This window comes from Eleutherodactylus coqui, chromosome 1 (genome assembly GCF_035609145.1).
Source record: "Eleutherodactylus coqui strain aEleCoq1 chromosome 1, aEleCoq1.hap1, whole genome shotgun sequence".
NCBI classification, from domain to species: Eukaryota; Metazoa; Chordata; class Amphibia; order Anura; family Eleutherodactylidae; genus Eleutherodactylus; species Eleutherodactylus coqui.
Window position 1 is genome coordinate 482112383 of NC_089837.1, and position 13760 is coordinate 482126142.

A 13760-nucleotide genomic window follows, 5' to 3' on the forward strand; every position below is an offset into this window, starting at 1 on the left:
CCCCGTCACTGCTGTGCAGGTTTCAATGTGTTACGTCTGTTAATTTGTGACTGTGGTGCAAGAAAAAATGGCCGTCCAAATTTGTGAATTGCATGAAAGAATTGCAGTGTGCTGTGATTCGTTTTCTGTGGTCTGAGAGTGTCTAGTGCTGATATTTATTGAAGAATTTGTGCACAGCATGGAGAAAACGCTTTGTCGTGAAGAAGCGTGTATGAGTGGCTAGAGAAGTTCAAGGAAGGTCACATAGCCATGAAGAAGGAGCTGTGAGGGTGGTTTCATATGTGCGCTGGAGATTCTGCTTTCTTACTCCGTTCAGCAGGAATGGGGAATCCCCGTGGCCCGAATGGCTCAGTCCCTGGACGGAGTTGAACAGCGTCGAAAAGACCCCATTGATTATAATGGAGTCCGTCTGCTTTCTGCCCAGCTGCCTGGCTTTTTCTTCTGGTATTTTGATCCAGATCTGTAACAGAACCTCCAACCAGAGGTTCCAGCGCAGATTGGAAGCAAGTCTAGTATTATCAGGTAAAAGGTTCAACAATCAACAGTGCTCATTACAGTGAGATGTTTAATGAAAAGCTGAAGCCTAAAATTCAAACAAAATGCAGAGAGCTGCTATCCAAGGGTGTTGTGTTGTTGCATGACAATGCACATCTGCACACTGCTGCCCTTACTGTCAACACTCCAAAAACTTCATTTTGAGGTGTTAAAGCATTCTACCAATATTCCTGGTCTTGCCCCATTGGAATAGCACCTGTTTGGTCCCCTGAAAGAAGGCCTAAGAGGATGAAGATTTACTTCTGATGAAGACAGCAGTGCATTTGTGGCTCGCAGCTTAGCCTAAAGCATTTTTTTAATGAGGGAATACAGAAGCTTGTTAACAAATGGACAAAGTGCCTTGAAAAGCAGGGAGATTATGTTAAAAAGTAAATTTATTTGTCCTTTCCTAAAATTGATTAAAATAATTTCTGCACCAGAGTGTGTATAATTTGTCCCACCCTCGTATAACAAATCCTACTATCTATATGTCTTACACATGGAACTAAAGGACAAGCTACCAACGTTTTGGGTTGTCCCAGCTGTAACTCATGGATAATGTTGCTGCATTGTCACTTAACAGTATCAGTGGGTTAGCAACACAATTTTTGATTTGAGAGTAATGTTATGTTATATGATGTTATCGTATAACCACTGTCAATTCTTAAAAGGGGTTGTCTGGAATTTTGGGTGTTTTTTCAGTGGATGACCTATCCTTGGGCTAGGTTATCAGTAGATAATCAGCAGGGGTATGCTGTTCAGGATTCCCACCAATCAGTGGATTCTCACTACAGCTGTCAATATGGTTAGCGCTAGAAGCAGATAGCGCCAGGGGCGTAACTATAGAGGATGCAGGAGATGCTGCTGCACCCGGGCCCAGGAGCCTTAGGGGGCCCATAAGGCCTCTCTTCTCCATATGGGAAGCCCAGTACTATGAATAAAGCATTATAGTTGGGGGCCCCATTCCAGGTTTTGCATTGGGGCCCAGGAGCTTAAAGTTACGCCTCTGGATAGCGCTCACAACATTGCAGTGGCCTGGTCTGGTTCGGCAGGCACAGCTCCTATGGAAATCAATACCAACCTAGGCCACTGCACAATGGATAGCTTAGTCTGTTTCCTGCGCTTAGCATGTTCACAGCCACTCAATTGATGTTGATGGGGCTGCCGGAAATATTCAATCAGTTGACCTCAGTTATCTCCAGAAACCTCACTGAAATTGAGCAGCAGCAATGTGCATGCTCGGCCACCACTTCATTCATGCTCCTTCTCACTGCAAGGGGTGTGATGAGGAAGAGATGTGGACTCCCCCAGCCTGAACTGTGACACCTGAAGAGTTCTTCAATTCATGCTGCTTGCACCAAATTATGACCCTTCCAATAGCATGCTGTCAGGCCTTAGTCACACGGGCGTTTTTTCACGCGATTTGCGGATCGCATGAAAATCTGCTCGAAATCTCCCTTCCCGACAATTCACCCCGCGCACGTCGGCAGCCCATTGCTTTCAATGGAGCGGCTGTATTGCCGGCTCCATTGAATTCAATGGGCAAACATCATTCTTCTCTGTCACAGCTGTTACGCCCGAAAATCTGCTCCTAGCCGCGTTTACCTGTTACAGCTGTGGCAGAGAAGAATGATTTGTCTTCTATATGTTCTCAATGGGGTCGGCGCTGCTGCCGCCGGCCCCATTGAGCGCATATAGAGAAGAGAACAGGAATCGCAGATCGCAGATAGGTGCGATCTGCGATTTCTGTTCTATAATTTATCGGACGAGCGCATAAAAAGCGCTCATGTGTGCGATATCATTGCTAAGCAATGGTTTTATAAAATCGCCGGACGCATGCGCATGCGCAAATCGCGGCAAAAAACGCCGTCTGACTAAGGCCTCACAAAAAATCTGGATTCCTCTGACCAGGGGATATTTTCCACTGCTCAGTTTGTGCTCAAGAGTTGACTGGAGTCTTGTCTTTCTGTTTCTTTCAGACAGCAATGGCACTCGGCTCTTATATCCCACCCGTGCCAATGAACGACAAGTAGTGCATTCAGTCATGTTAGTTGTAGCGCCAGCATTATATTTGGTAGCAATTTGCTTGACTGTGCCCCGACTGTTCATCAGAACAATTCTGGTCATCCTCCACTGTCTTCCTTTGTTGATAAATGTTTTACTTCCACAGGATCTTGGTGGATTCTTCCTTGATCCCATCATTCTTGGTATACTCTCAACACTTACACAAGAAAACCCCATAAGGTTGGCAATTTTTTAAAATCCAGGCCTGGCTAATCTAGCACCGATGGCCATGCTTCATTGGAAGTCGCTCAGATCACTCGATTTTCCCATTCTACTCTGGACTCACATTGAAGTGGATCCAAGGAAAACTTGCTCACTAGATTTCATGCTGCCCTACAGGATCACTTGTCTAATTTATGTACAAGGAAGCTCCAATCATGAAAGGATGGGTGTCTCTAATAAAGTAGTCATTCAGCGTATTTAGATTCTTTGTTACTTCAGTGTATAATGCTGCAAGGAGATGACTTCTAGATGACTTGCAGGTTGTGCCAAATGACAAACTTAAGAATGGAACACCTGTATGTTTTTATATATGAGGCCAATTTCACAAGAACGTATTGCAACATGTCCATAATATGGATACAAATTATGGACGTGCTACAGATGACATTGGAACTGCGTGTCTTCAGTATTTCATCATTGTTTGACCTGCATTTGCTGTCATTGGTTTTATTTTCTACTGGGCAAATACTGATCCATATTTACGCATTAGAAATGAATACCAATGGATGCAAATACAGAGGGAAAAAACGGACAAAAGTAGAGCATGTTGTGTTTCTAAAACACGGTCTTAAAAAATACAGCCATGTAAATAGATACAAAGATTTACATGAGCTGTATACCGTGTTTCCCCCCCAAATAGGTCCTACCCCGATAGTAAGACCTACCGGGTTTTAGGGGGAGGCTTGAAAATAAGGCCTCCCCTGAAAATAGGATCTAGCTAACACGCCCCCCCCCCCCTCAAAATCAATACTCACCTGCTCCGCGGCGTCCCGTTGGTCTCCGGTAGCACTGCGGCAAACTGCTGAGTCCTTCCCAGCTGGTATCTCAGCTTCTGCTGGTGGCAGGGCTTTGAATACCCCGCCTCCAGCACAGCGAGCACTGTGATTGGCTCATTGAGCGCCAGCTATGATTGTCTCCTGGCGCTTGATTAGCCAATCGCAGCACTAACTCTGCTGGAGGCGGGGTATTCAAAGCCCAGGCACCAGCAGAATCTCAGCTGTGAGACGAGGAGGCATCAGGACGCCGCGGACCAGGTGAGTATAAGGTCCCCCCTGAAAATAAGACACTGTGCCCTTTTTGGGGCAGAAATCAATATAAGACATGTTTTTGTTCCGGGGAAACACGGTAATATAGTGCGTAAAATAAGGAACAAATGAGCAGTAAAAATACACCGGCCTGCTGGAGTCTATTTCAGAAACAATATCTATAATGTATCAATGCATGTAGTAGGTGTCAATTGGAACATGTTAACATCTATAAAGAACCAGTTTGACGTTCATCTACTTCTCATCACAGCAATAAACATGGTATTCCAAACATTAGTGATGAGCAAACTTTTAAAAAGTTCAGTTCGTATGGTTCGCTGAACTTTTGCAATAAGTTTGGTTCGATCTGACTTAGTTTGACCCACACTAGAAGTTCACAAAAGCCAATAAAATTGGTGTATAACACTTTATACAGGGCTTTTATGGCTCTTGTACAGTGTTATTTACTAGAGTTTAGGGCTAGCGTTGAGCAGACCAAACCAGTAGAACATTGTTGAAAGTTTGGTTCGAGTTTGTGTTGAACCGAACTTTTAGCAAAGTTCGACCCAAAACATCTACTGCTTTGGTTCAACACTGCCAAGGATAATAAGCAAATGACTTTGCAGTGGCATGCTGTAGATAAAAGTAACATAGAATAATTCCAGATAACTCACAATGATTATCTTTAATGATTCCCACTGGAAACAAACTCCATTGATCTACACCCCTGCTATGTCTCTTTAGGAATTGATACATCTACCCTAGAACTTCCATGAAATGAGCTATTCATGTGTTCTTCTGGTCTCCTCCTGTCAAAATTTAGCAAAAAACAGGCCAGATGTGCTCCTTCCAGAACTGTCAACTGAATGTCATCAATCTCGAAGGTAATAATTAATCTGACAGCAACCACAACATGCTACTTTAGGGGGGTGGGGGCTTTAATTAACCCCACAAGGTCTCAGATATTGTATTAAATGGTGCATAAATTCTTAAACTGTTGTGTATAGCTTGGTGCATAGCCTGCCTTCCAGTTTCATTCCCATTCTCCAAATACCATCATGACAAGTATCATGAGGGTCCAGGTTCAATTGCTCCGAAACCCACAAATAGAATGTAAGCCATTGTACATATCAAAGGGGTTGTTCCAAGATTGACTTTTATCAACCGCAGGGTTCCACCAATTGGATCTCTAACAATCCTGGGAAAGGGGCTGCTGAAAAGGCTGACAGTCACTCAATTGATTTTGATGGGGCTGCTGGAACTATGCAATCAGTTGACCTCAGTTATCTCCAGCAGCCCTACTGAAATGAATGGAGCACCAGCAACGTGCATGCTTGGCCGCCATTCTATTCATGCTCCTCCTCACTGCAAGGGGTGTGATGAAGAAGAGAGAAGAGCACCCAGGATCTGTGGGGGTCTCCTTGTTCATACTATTATTGCCTATCTTGTGGATAGGTGATTGAAGCCGATCTTGGGAATACCCCTTTAATAAAATAAGGACATTATAGATGTTCATGGGAAATCAACAGCTGTCTTTATATGCTGGCTGGCAGACACAAGGTATGTCAAACAAGTGCCAGCACATGAGTCTTATCTCCTAATCTATGTGAGACTTCCCCTCTGTTAAAACATGTTCTATATGGATCTTAGATTAAACAGTAGTTTGCGCAATAATATATATAATTACAAAGAGAATACTAGATATTAGTTCTACTTCAGCCTATATGATACATGAGAACTATACATTATACTGCACAGTAGTGAAATACCTACCATAGTCATGACAGTATTTCTTTTAAACCTTTCAAGCACATTTAAAGATGCGAGGCTCTTTTGCTAATTTGAATACTTTTTCTAAAAAGAAAAAAAATTCTAGTTTTGCCTAACTTTTCCAGTATCAAAAAATACACTGTGAAAGTATTGACTATTGAATCATTTTGTGTAAAGCCAAAAATTGGGATTTCATGCAGCGCAATAAATGATGGTGTTCCATTCTCCCCGAACATACAGGTTGCATCCAAACTGGATGTATACATATACAATATAAAAATGGATAACGCAAATCTATTATAAGGAAACCCCAAAAGTGAAAACAGGGAATCTGATCCTAAACCTTCTAATGCGATGAGAGACTGTTATTATAAGTGGAGCGCTCACTCTGATGAGGGCAACCCCACGTCAGGAACCTGGGGCAACCCTAACTTTCCCTAAGAAAGAGGAAATAGTGGCCAAAGAAAGATGACACACAATGTATATCAAACCACTAGAGTACAGGAAAGAAGATACAAAAGGAGGCTTAAGGCATCATGTCCACGCCATGTGTTTTTGCCCTAAAGTTCCATAAACTAATTTATGGCGATGTTAGGGTAGATGACAGGGAGCTCGGTGTTGTATTTTTCAAACTCACCCGCTTCCTGATTCTCGAGGTGCCCCCCGCTAAAGTACGCTGGCCAGCTAAAAATTCAACTCCTTTCAGAGTCTGATGCAGGCGCTCTCCCATAGACGTATATAGCAAAGCGCGCATGGGACTCTGAAAATTGTACTATTTAATGTCTCAGAATGCCTGCAGGGATTCAGTTGTCTGAGAAGGCAGCCCTAATATATATATATATTTTTTTACTGTTTAATAAACTTTATTAAACCTTTTTGTACATTTTTATTTAGTCTCCACAGGAGACTTGAACTTGTGATCATTTGATTGCTTGCGCTATTTACTGCAGTACTTCAGTATTGCAGTATAGAATGATTTTTAATGTTGTCTATAAAGCCCTGCCATAGGCCATTCATGGCAGCCCTGCGAGCATTCACTAGGCTACCATGCTAGCCCATGAGCACCCAGCGATCGTATTCAATCAGCTTTGAACAGTAGTTAACTTCCATGATCAGAGGTAGCTTCGATCGTGGCAGTTGCCGTGACTGTCAGCTGTGAGAAACAGCTGATAGTCGCTGGGTTTGGACTCAGCTACTGAACCAACTCCATATACTCTTCACAACCACACAATGTAAATTTAGGTCTTTAAAGTCACAGTGACACTTCAGATATTTTGCTCAGCGGATGCCTGGGTGCTCAGTAACCCACCAGTCGCTGAAACTAAGGAGCAGAAGCCCTCAGCTGAGCACAGTGATCAGCATTTATTGGATGCCCTTCTTGGGGAATTTGGGGAGTGGTACAATTGCTACCACCTTCTGTGATGATAGTGGTTATACGGACCTGCACCTACATTTCAACCTATTTAAATTTTTTTTTGCTTTTGCTTTCTGATCCTTTATTTCTTCACTTATGTAGTTTTTATACTTCTGACCAAGCAATACAGTATATCCTTCCCAAAACTTCTTTCTCTCTGTATATTTTCCATGTATATACGGTATTTTGGTTTGGATATATTGTATTGCTTCTTCAGAAGTATATATACTATGAGTGAAGAAGCATAAATACTACATGAGTGAAGGACCAGAAAGCATTAGCAAAGCTTTTCCAGCTAAGTATAGTATATTCATGCACTTACATGAATTCAGAAGGTTCTCTTCAAAGGTTCCAGAAATGTCTCGAAAATGTTCAGATACAGAATTTAAGTCCAAGGATGCAGGAAAAGGGTGACTTGCATATAATATATTAAAGAGGTTCCCTAAGTTAACTTATTTTGTGGTGAAATGGTAAAGAGTTTTGACTTTATAAAATAACAGTCTTACAAAACAATAAAGGAATTACCTGCTGCAAAACCATATGGAGATGGTAAGAATCCAGGGCCAGCTCCCTGTGTGAATGTCCCAGGCCATCCTCTGACCTTTCATTGGACAGCTGTGTCAGACAGTGAGGCTCTTTCTTCATCTCCTGGCCCAGAGGCTCCCTCTTCTCCAGTCTTACTGAGCCTATTAAAGACAGACTAGAGTCAGTTTGGCAATAATATAGAATGTTTAACTACTATATCACAGCTTTCTGCCAACCAGAAAATGAAACAATTCTAGAAATTGGTAAGATGAAGAACTGTGCAGTTTAAAAATTCAGGAAACCCAAAAGAAGGGAACTTAATAGGCTAAAAGTGAGAAATAAAGATGGCCGCTTCTTTGACTACCTGATGCACACTATGTATACTATGTATTGGTAGTCTAAGACACTACATGCCGCTCTGACTGGTCAGTACTGCTCACATAAGCAGCACTGGTCAGTCGAAGCAGATATAGTGTCTTAGACTAATGAAGCATACTAATACACAGTGTGCATTAGGCAGTCCGAGAAGCTAGTGTGGTCATCTTTGTTTTTCCCAGTCCGGATAGTCGTTAAGTTGGTTGTCCACTTGTAAACTACTGATGGCCTACTATCCTCAGGATAGGCCATCAATAATAGATCAGTGAGGGTCCATCACCCAGGACCCCTGCTGATCAACTGCTTGCTGGGCCTGTGCTCTTGTACACTGAGCTGATTTCTGCAGGAGGCAGACAGCTTTGTTCTTACTGCAGTGGCATGGCTTGGTATTTTAGGTTAAGTTCCCACTGAAATGAATGGAAATGTTGCCTGCAATACTAAGCCTGGCCACTACAGTAAGAATGGAGCTGTCTGCTTGTCCAGAAATCCCCTCAGTGCACAAGCATGATAGCCTCGATGAACAGCTGTTTGACAGGGGTCCTGGACAACCGATTCTGCCAATCTACTACTGATGACCTATCCTAAAGATAGGTTATAGATAGTTTACAACTGGATAGCCCCTTTAAGTGCTTACCTGGATGTAAAAGTGACCCCACAAGTAGAGTGGTGTGATCAGCTTAGCAGCTCACACTCCTGGGGCAACCTTAACAGCTGGATACGTAATGCCGCTCTACACTTTTATTGACTTTCATGAAATTTCTAAATATTAATTTCAAAACATTCAACTTGGCTAATTTTAAGTTTAGGAATCCAACAATCAAACGGCCCATGTCGCTATTCATTTTGAACATAAGATTTATTCTACATTTTTCCTTTTATTTTTACCTCTTCTGCCCTTAAATTTAGAGCCAAAGCACGTAAAACAAACAGATTTTTACCCATCCACAGTCCCCGTGGTCCATTCTCTGCATTGACAGCAGAAGTCTGGTGACCACTGCCTGTCACTAGCGTCACCACCCGTTCTCTGGTCATCAATGCTCACATCCTGGGCGCCATGATGCCAGGAGTTCAAAACAGTGACTCAATAGCCTCTGATTGGCAGGCCGTGGTCACCTGACTTCCGCTTACAACAGAGACCGGGAAAATCGCAAGGCTTCAACGCTGGATGGCCGGGGCTAATTTGTGTTATTTAAATGATTTGTCTTTAAATTTAAAAATTTAATTTCTAACCAGATAAGCTCTTTAACCATTTATGATTCAGAAGGGCGACACAGGGAATTTATGCTTAAAAACGCCTGCTGGTTAGAGTGCATAGAGTTTGTATGGTGTCCCCAACATTATGTAGGTTTTCTTCAGGTACTCCACATTCCTTCTACATTCCAAAAACTTACTAATGGGTAAACTCAGTTTTTAAACCCCAATGGGGACAGAACCCGATATCCAGAGATATAAAGTGCTGTGGAATATGTATGCGCTATATAAATGAGTAAAAAAAAGAAAACTTTTAAATTGAAATGTATGCATAATAAGAAATTTTGACCCATTTATGGATTAACTATGTTTATACTTTTTGGGAGAAGATTCTTCAAGGGGTTAATATTTGTGCTAGGAATGGCACCAAATGATTGGATATAAAGAATTATGGAAAAAATGTATCTTTGGAAAGGATTTTTTTTTTGTTTTTAGGCTACAAATATGACTTATAGGAAAACATAAAGGGTTACACAGCATTATATACTTTTAATAAATCAGAATTATATGTGGTGATTCATTAGTACATATAAATGAATACATGAAATGTTGTAATGCATCTTATTAGGGGAAGGTAGCAGTTTCTTCGCCTTCTAATAGTCTGTGACTGCTTTCCCCCACTGTAGGTTCCCCAAAAATGTTCAGCTACCTCCTCCGTCAATCAAAAATTCATCCAATGTAAAACTGATAATAAGAGGGGAAGGTGGGGTATGCAGCTTCATGTTCTCAGTAGAGATTAGCGAGCATACTCGCTAAGGGCAATTACTCGAGCGAGTATTGCCCTTAGTGAGTACCTGCCGCTCGGAAGAAAAGATTCGGGTGCTGGCGGGGGGGAGCAGTGAGTTGCGGGAGTCAGCAAGGGGGAGCGTGGGGAAGAGAGGGAGAGATCTCCCCTCCGTTCCCCCCCCCCCCCCGCTCTTCCCCGGCGGCACCCGAATCTTTTCTTCCGAGCGGGCAGGTACTCGCTAAGGGCAATACTCGCTCGAGTAATTGCCCTTAGCGAGTATGCTCGCTCATCTCTAGTTCTCAGGGTTTCAGTGTGGAAGAGGGAGCAGTAGAGAAGATATCAACAAAGACCATGATATACAACTTGTGGAAATTGAAAGTGAGTTGGAGAAATTTCATGAAACTTGGACCACGGTCTTTCCATATGACGGGTATTGAATTATTAAAAACTGGATGAAGTCTGTGTATTACTATGCAAATTATGGGGCCCTTTGTTTTGCAAAATGCTACATTGTTTTAGTTTGAAGTCATAAAGTGTGTTATAGAAGAATGTCCTTTTTTTGTCCAAAGATTGTTGGTGCTCAGTAAGCCAAATCGTAGATTTTGAACTCTGTACACCCAAATTTCTGACTTTGAGAGTTCGAAAAACACAGGAAGGCTCCAGTACTTGCAGACCCCAGCACAGGTCCATGCAGAACGACAACGCCACATTAAGACTGCCAAATTGTGAGGATGGCAGTTTCTGGTAGACGGGCGACTGCAGCACAGATCTGAGCAGTGGTTGGACTCAGAGTCACCACATGAATAATTGTAAACCAATTGCATGAACCTGGGTTGCATTCTCGGACCCCCATTTAATGTGTTCTGGTAACCTGATTTCACTCCAAGCAATGACTAACCCAGTGGGTGTCTTGGTGTAAACGACTAATATGGTTTGGGGGGCAATCGGTTATGACAGCACGATTGATTTGGTGGTTGTTGAAGGCACAATGACTGCCCGCCAATGCGTGGACAGAGTGGTACACCCTGTTGTCATAGTCTTCATGACCACCATCCAAAATGGTATCATCTAACATCCCAACAGGATAATGCCTGTCCACATACTGCAGCCATCACAAGACATGCTTTTCAAGGTGTCACAACCATGGATTGTCCCCAAATGTTTCCCCAATAGAGCATATCTGGGTCACCATAGATAAATGCACTACCAAACTATACAAGAACTGATGCACAAGTCATGCAGGCATGGAGAGACCCCAACAAGATATCCAAATCCTTATTGATTCAATGCCTGCAAGGATCCAAGAGTGTGGAGCTGCTCATGGTGGGAAAACTTCTTACTGAAACTTGTAATAAACTTTGTCCTATTCATTCCAATTTGCTATCATTTATTCTTGGTATAACTCTGCATATCTACCAGGTTTCATGAAATTCTACCAATTCCTTTTGGGTGGAATGCTTTCGATTTCCACCAATGTGCAACCCTATAAATGCAAAAACGACATAACTTCTTATATATGTCACATCTTTGATATTTTGCTAATTCTATATGATCTGTGCAGTACGCAAAAAATAAGCATCACTGGCTATGTAAAAGGTCACTTTATACTTATAATGCTCCGACCTGGAGTCTGAGCTTCGGTAACAAATAGACAGACTTCATTACAGATGTAAAAAAATGAATGAAAAGGGTATTTTGGGATATTGTTTATTCAGCGCAACGGCTGTATAAAAAACACTCTTATGTCTTCCTGTTCTTTTAGAATTCACATTTGATACTTGGTTTGCCTTTAAAAATATAAATAAGAAAATAAAAAAAGAGGAAAAAAAACAGAAAAGAGGAAAAACATTCTGACTTCCCAGGGTAAAAAGTTAGTTCAGCTTGTACGGATTAGCACGTATGAGTTAGACAAGGCATGTTTTTAAGGCTTGCACACTGAATGATAAAAAATAGCACACAAGGAAGTTTTGAAAGGATTTAAGAGATTTGTATTTATTTTCCAAGTCCCCCGATGAATGCATGTTTAACTTTTTAAGATTGCTGGCAGGACACTTTCGGTACCTGGAGCCGTATATCTGCTAGCCCTTTGCATTTCTAAACATGACTAAGCAAGTGGATGAATTCTAATGCAGCAAAAACATGTATGCTCCGATTCTCAACTTACAGTTTGCTTATAAGACGGGGAATACTGGCCACAGATAAGAGATTTTTTACATTTTTTTTTTACAAAACATTCCAATATATTAATCTCAGAGATTTTTCCTATTGATGACCTAACTTCAGGATAGGCCATCAATAGAGATGAGCGAGCATACTCGCTAAGGGCAATTACTCGATCGAGCATTGCCCTTAGCGAGTACCTGCCCGCTCGGAAGGAAAGGTTCGGCTGCCGGCGGAGGGCGGGGAGCGGCGGGGGAGAGCAGGGAGAAACGGAGGGAAGCTCTCTCTCCCCCCTCCCTCCCGCTCCCCCCTGCTCACTGCCGCTACTCACCTCTCACCTGCGCCGGCAGCCGAACCTTTTCTTCTGAGCGGGCAGGTACTCGCTAAGGGCAATGCTTGATCGAGTAATTGCCCTTAGCGAGTATGCTCGCTCATCTCTAGGCATCAATAGTCGATCGTCGGGATTCCACCACTCAGGATGCCTTTCAAACAGCTGATCGCTGGGACCGCTGTCAGTGTGGATGGTGCTTGAAGCAGATAGCGCTGTCCATATTTTAGTGGCCCAGATTGGTACTTCCATAGAATTCAATGTGAGCTGTGCCTGTAGTACCAACCTGAGCCACTGCAATGTTTACAGGACTATCTGCTTTAAATGCTGTATGCACTGACTGCAGGCCTGGCAATCAGCTGATCAGCAAAGATCCCGAGCAGCAAACCCCAGTACATCAACTATTGATGATCAATGCTAAGCATATGTCATCAATAGAAAAAGTCCTGGACAACCCATTATGGTTGTCAATGGCAACAACTACCTTTAAAAAAAGCTTGCCTGTATAATACATTTGTTAACCACTTAGAACATATTGATTCAGTAAGCCAATCCTTTTGCTTCAACCGACCCACAGTGCATCAAAGTCTGACTGGTGGTGTAGACCTACCACTTTGGCTTCAGGCTAAACCATGGAGTTGAGTCTAAGGCATAGTGAGTTGTTAATTCTTAACCCCCACAAGAAGGTATGGACTTTCCCACAGGCATCCCTTAAATTGTTACCCCTGAAGTAGTCCCCAGCAGCAATGGCTGGCACACAAAGGAGCTGTAGTCATCAAATTGCACACAGAGGAGGTAGGTAGGATTCAGGGTCAGATGGAGCAACAGTGGAGACTGGCTGAGTTCAGATGTAAGCGTAGATCAAGGAGACGTCTTCCAGGCAAGTTAGAGAACAAGTCAAACCCCAAGGGGCAGGAACAAACTCACATTGAAGCCGACTGGGACCAAATGGATCTTACCAAGCATGCATAGAGTAGTCTGGAAAGGATCCTGATTTTTTAATGTGCTTTTCGTTTCAAAATAATTTTATTGAATTAAGTTCCCCACGCAGGTGGGGGGGGGGGGGGGGTGTCGTAGAAACTGTGAATTAAGGTAAACATTTAAAAAACCACAAATGCAATCAACTGATGCGGTGCAGAACAAACCTCTTCTTCCCTTTTCTTCCCTCAAGCCTGAAAACCCTGAATACCCTTCCGTATACTACCCCATAACATCTAATAGCCCTTATTGATTCTCCCCTTGTGTATTGTGTTTTATTTATATAACTTTTTATTACTTATTCCCCCCCCCCCCCCTCCTATTTAATATTATTGAATCGATTCTGCGCTGGATCTGACTCCTCATGTACTGAGAAGTCTGTTTAGG

At 42.6% G+C, this 13760-nt stretch overlaps 1 protein-coding gene across 1 annotated transcript in view; it reads right to left on the reverse strand.

Annotated features, from left to right (window-relative positions):
• WNT10B (Wnt family member 10B) overlaps window positions 1–13760 on the reverse strand; it is a 50605-nt gene that overhangs the window by 17313 nt on the left and 19532 nt on the right. Inside the window, exon 2 of the mRNA XM_066585712.1 lies at window positions 7555–7715. Within this exon, the coding sequence (XP_066441809.1) occupies window positions 7555–7637 (83 nt within the window). The 5' untranslated portion in view covers window positions 7638–7715. The remainder of the gene's footprint in view (window positions 1–7554; window positions 7716–13760) is intronic.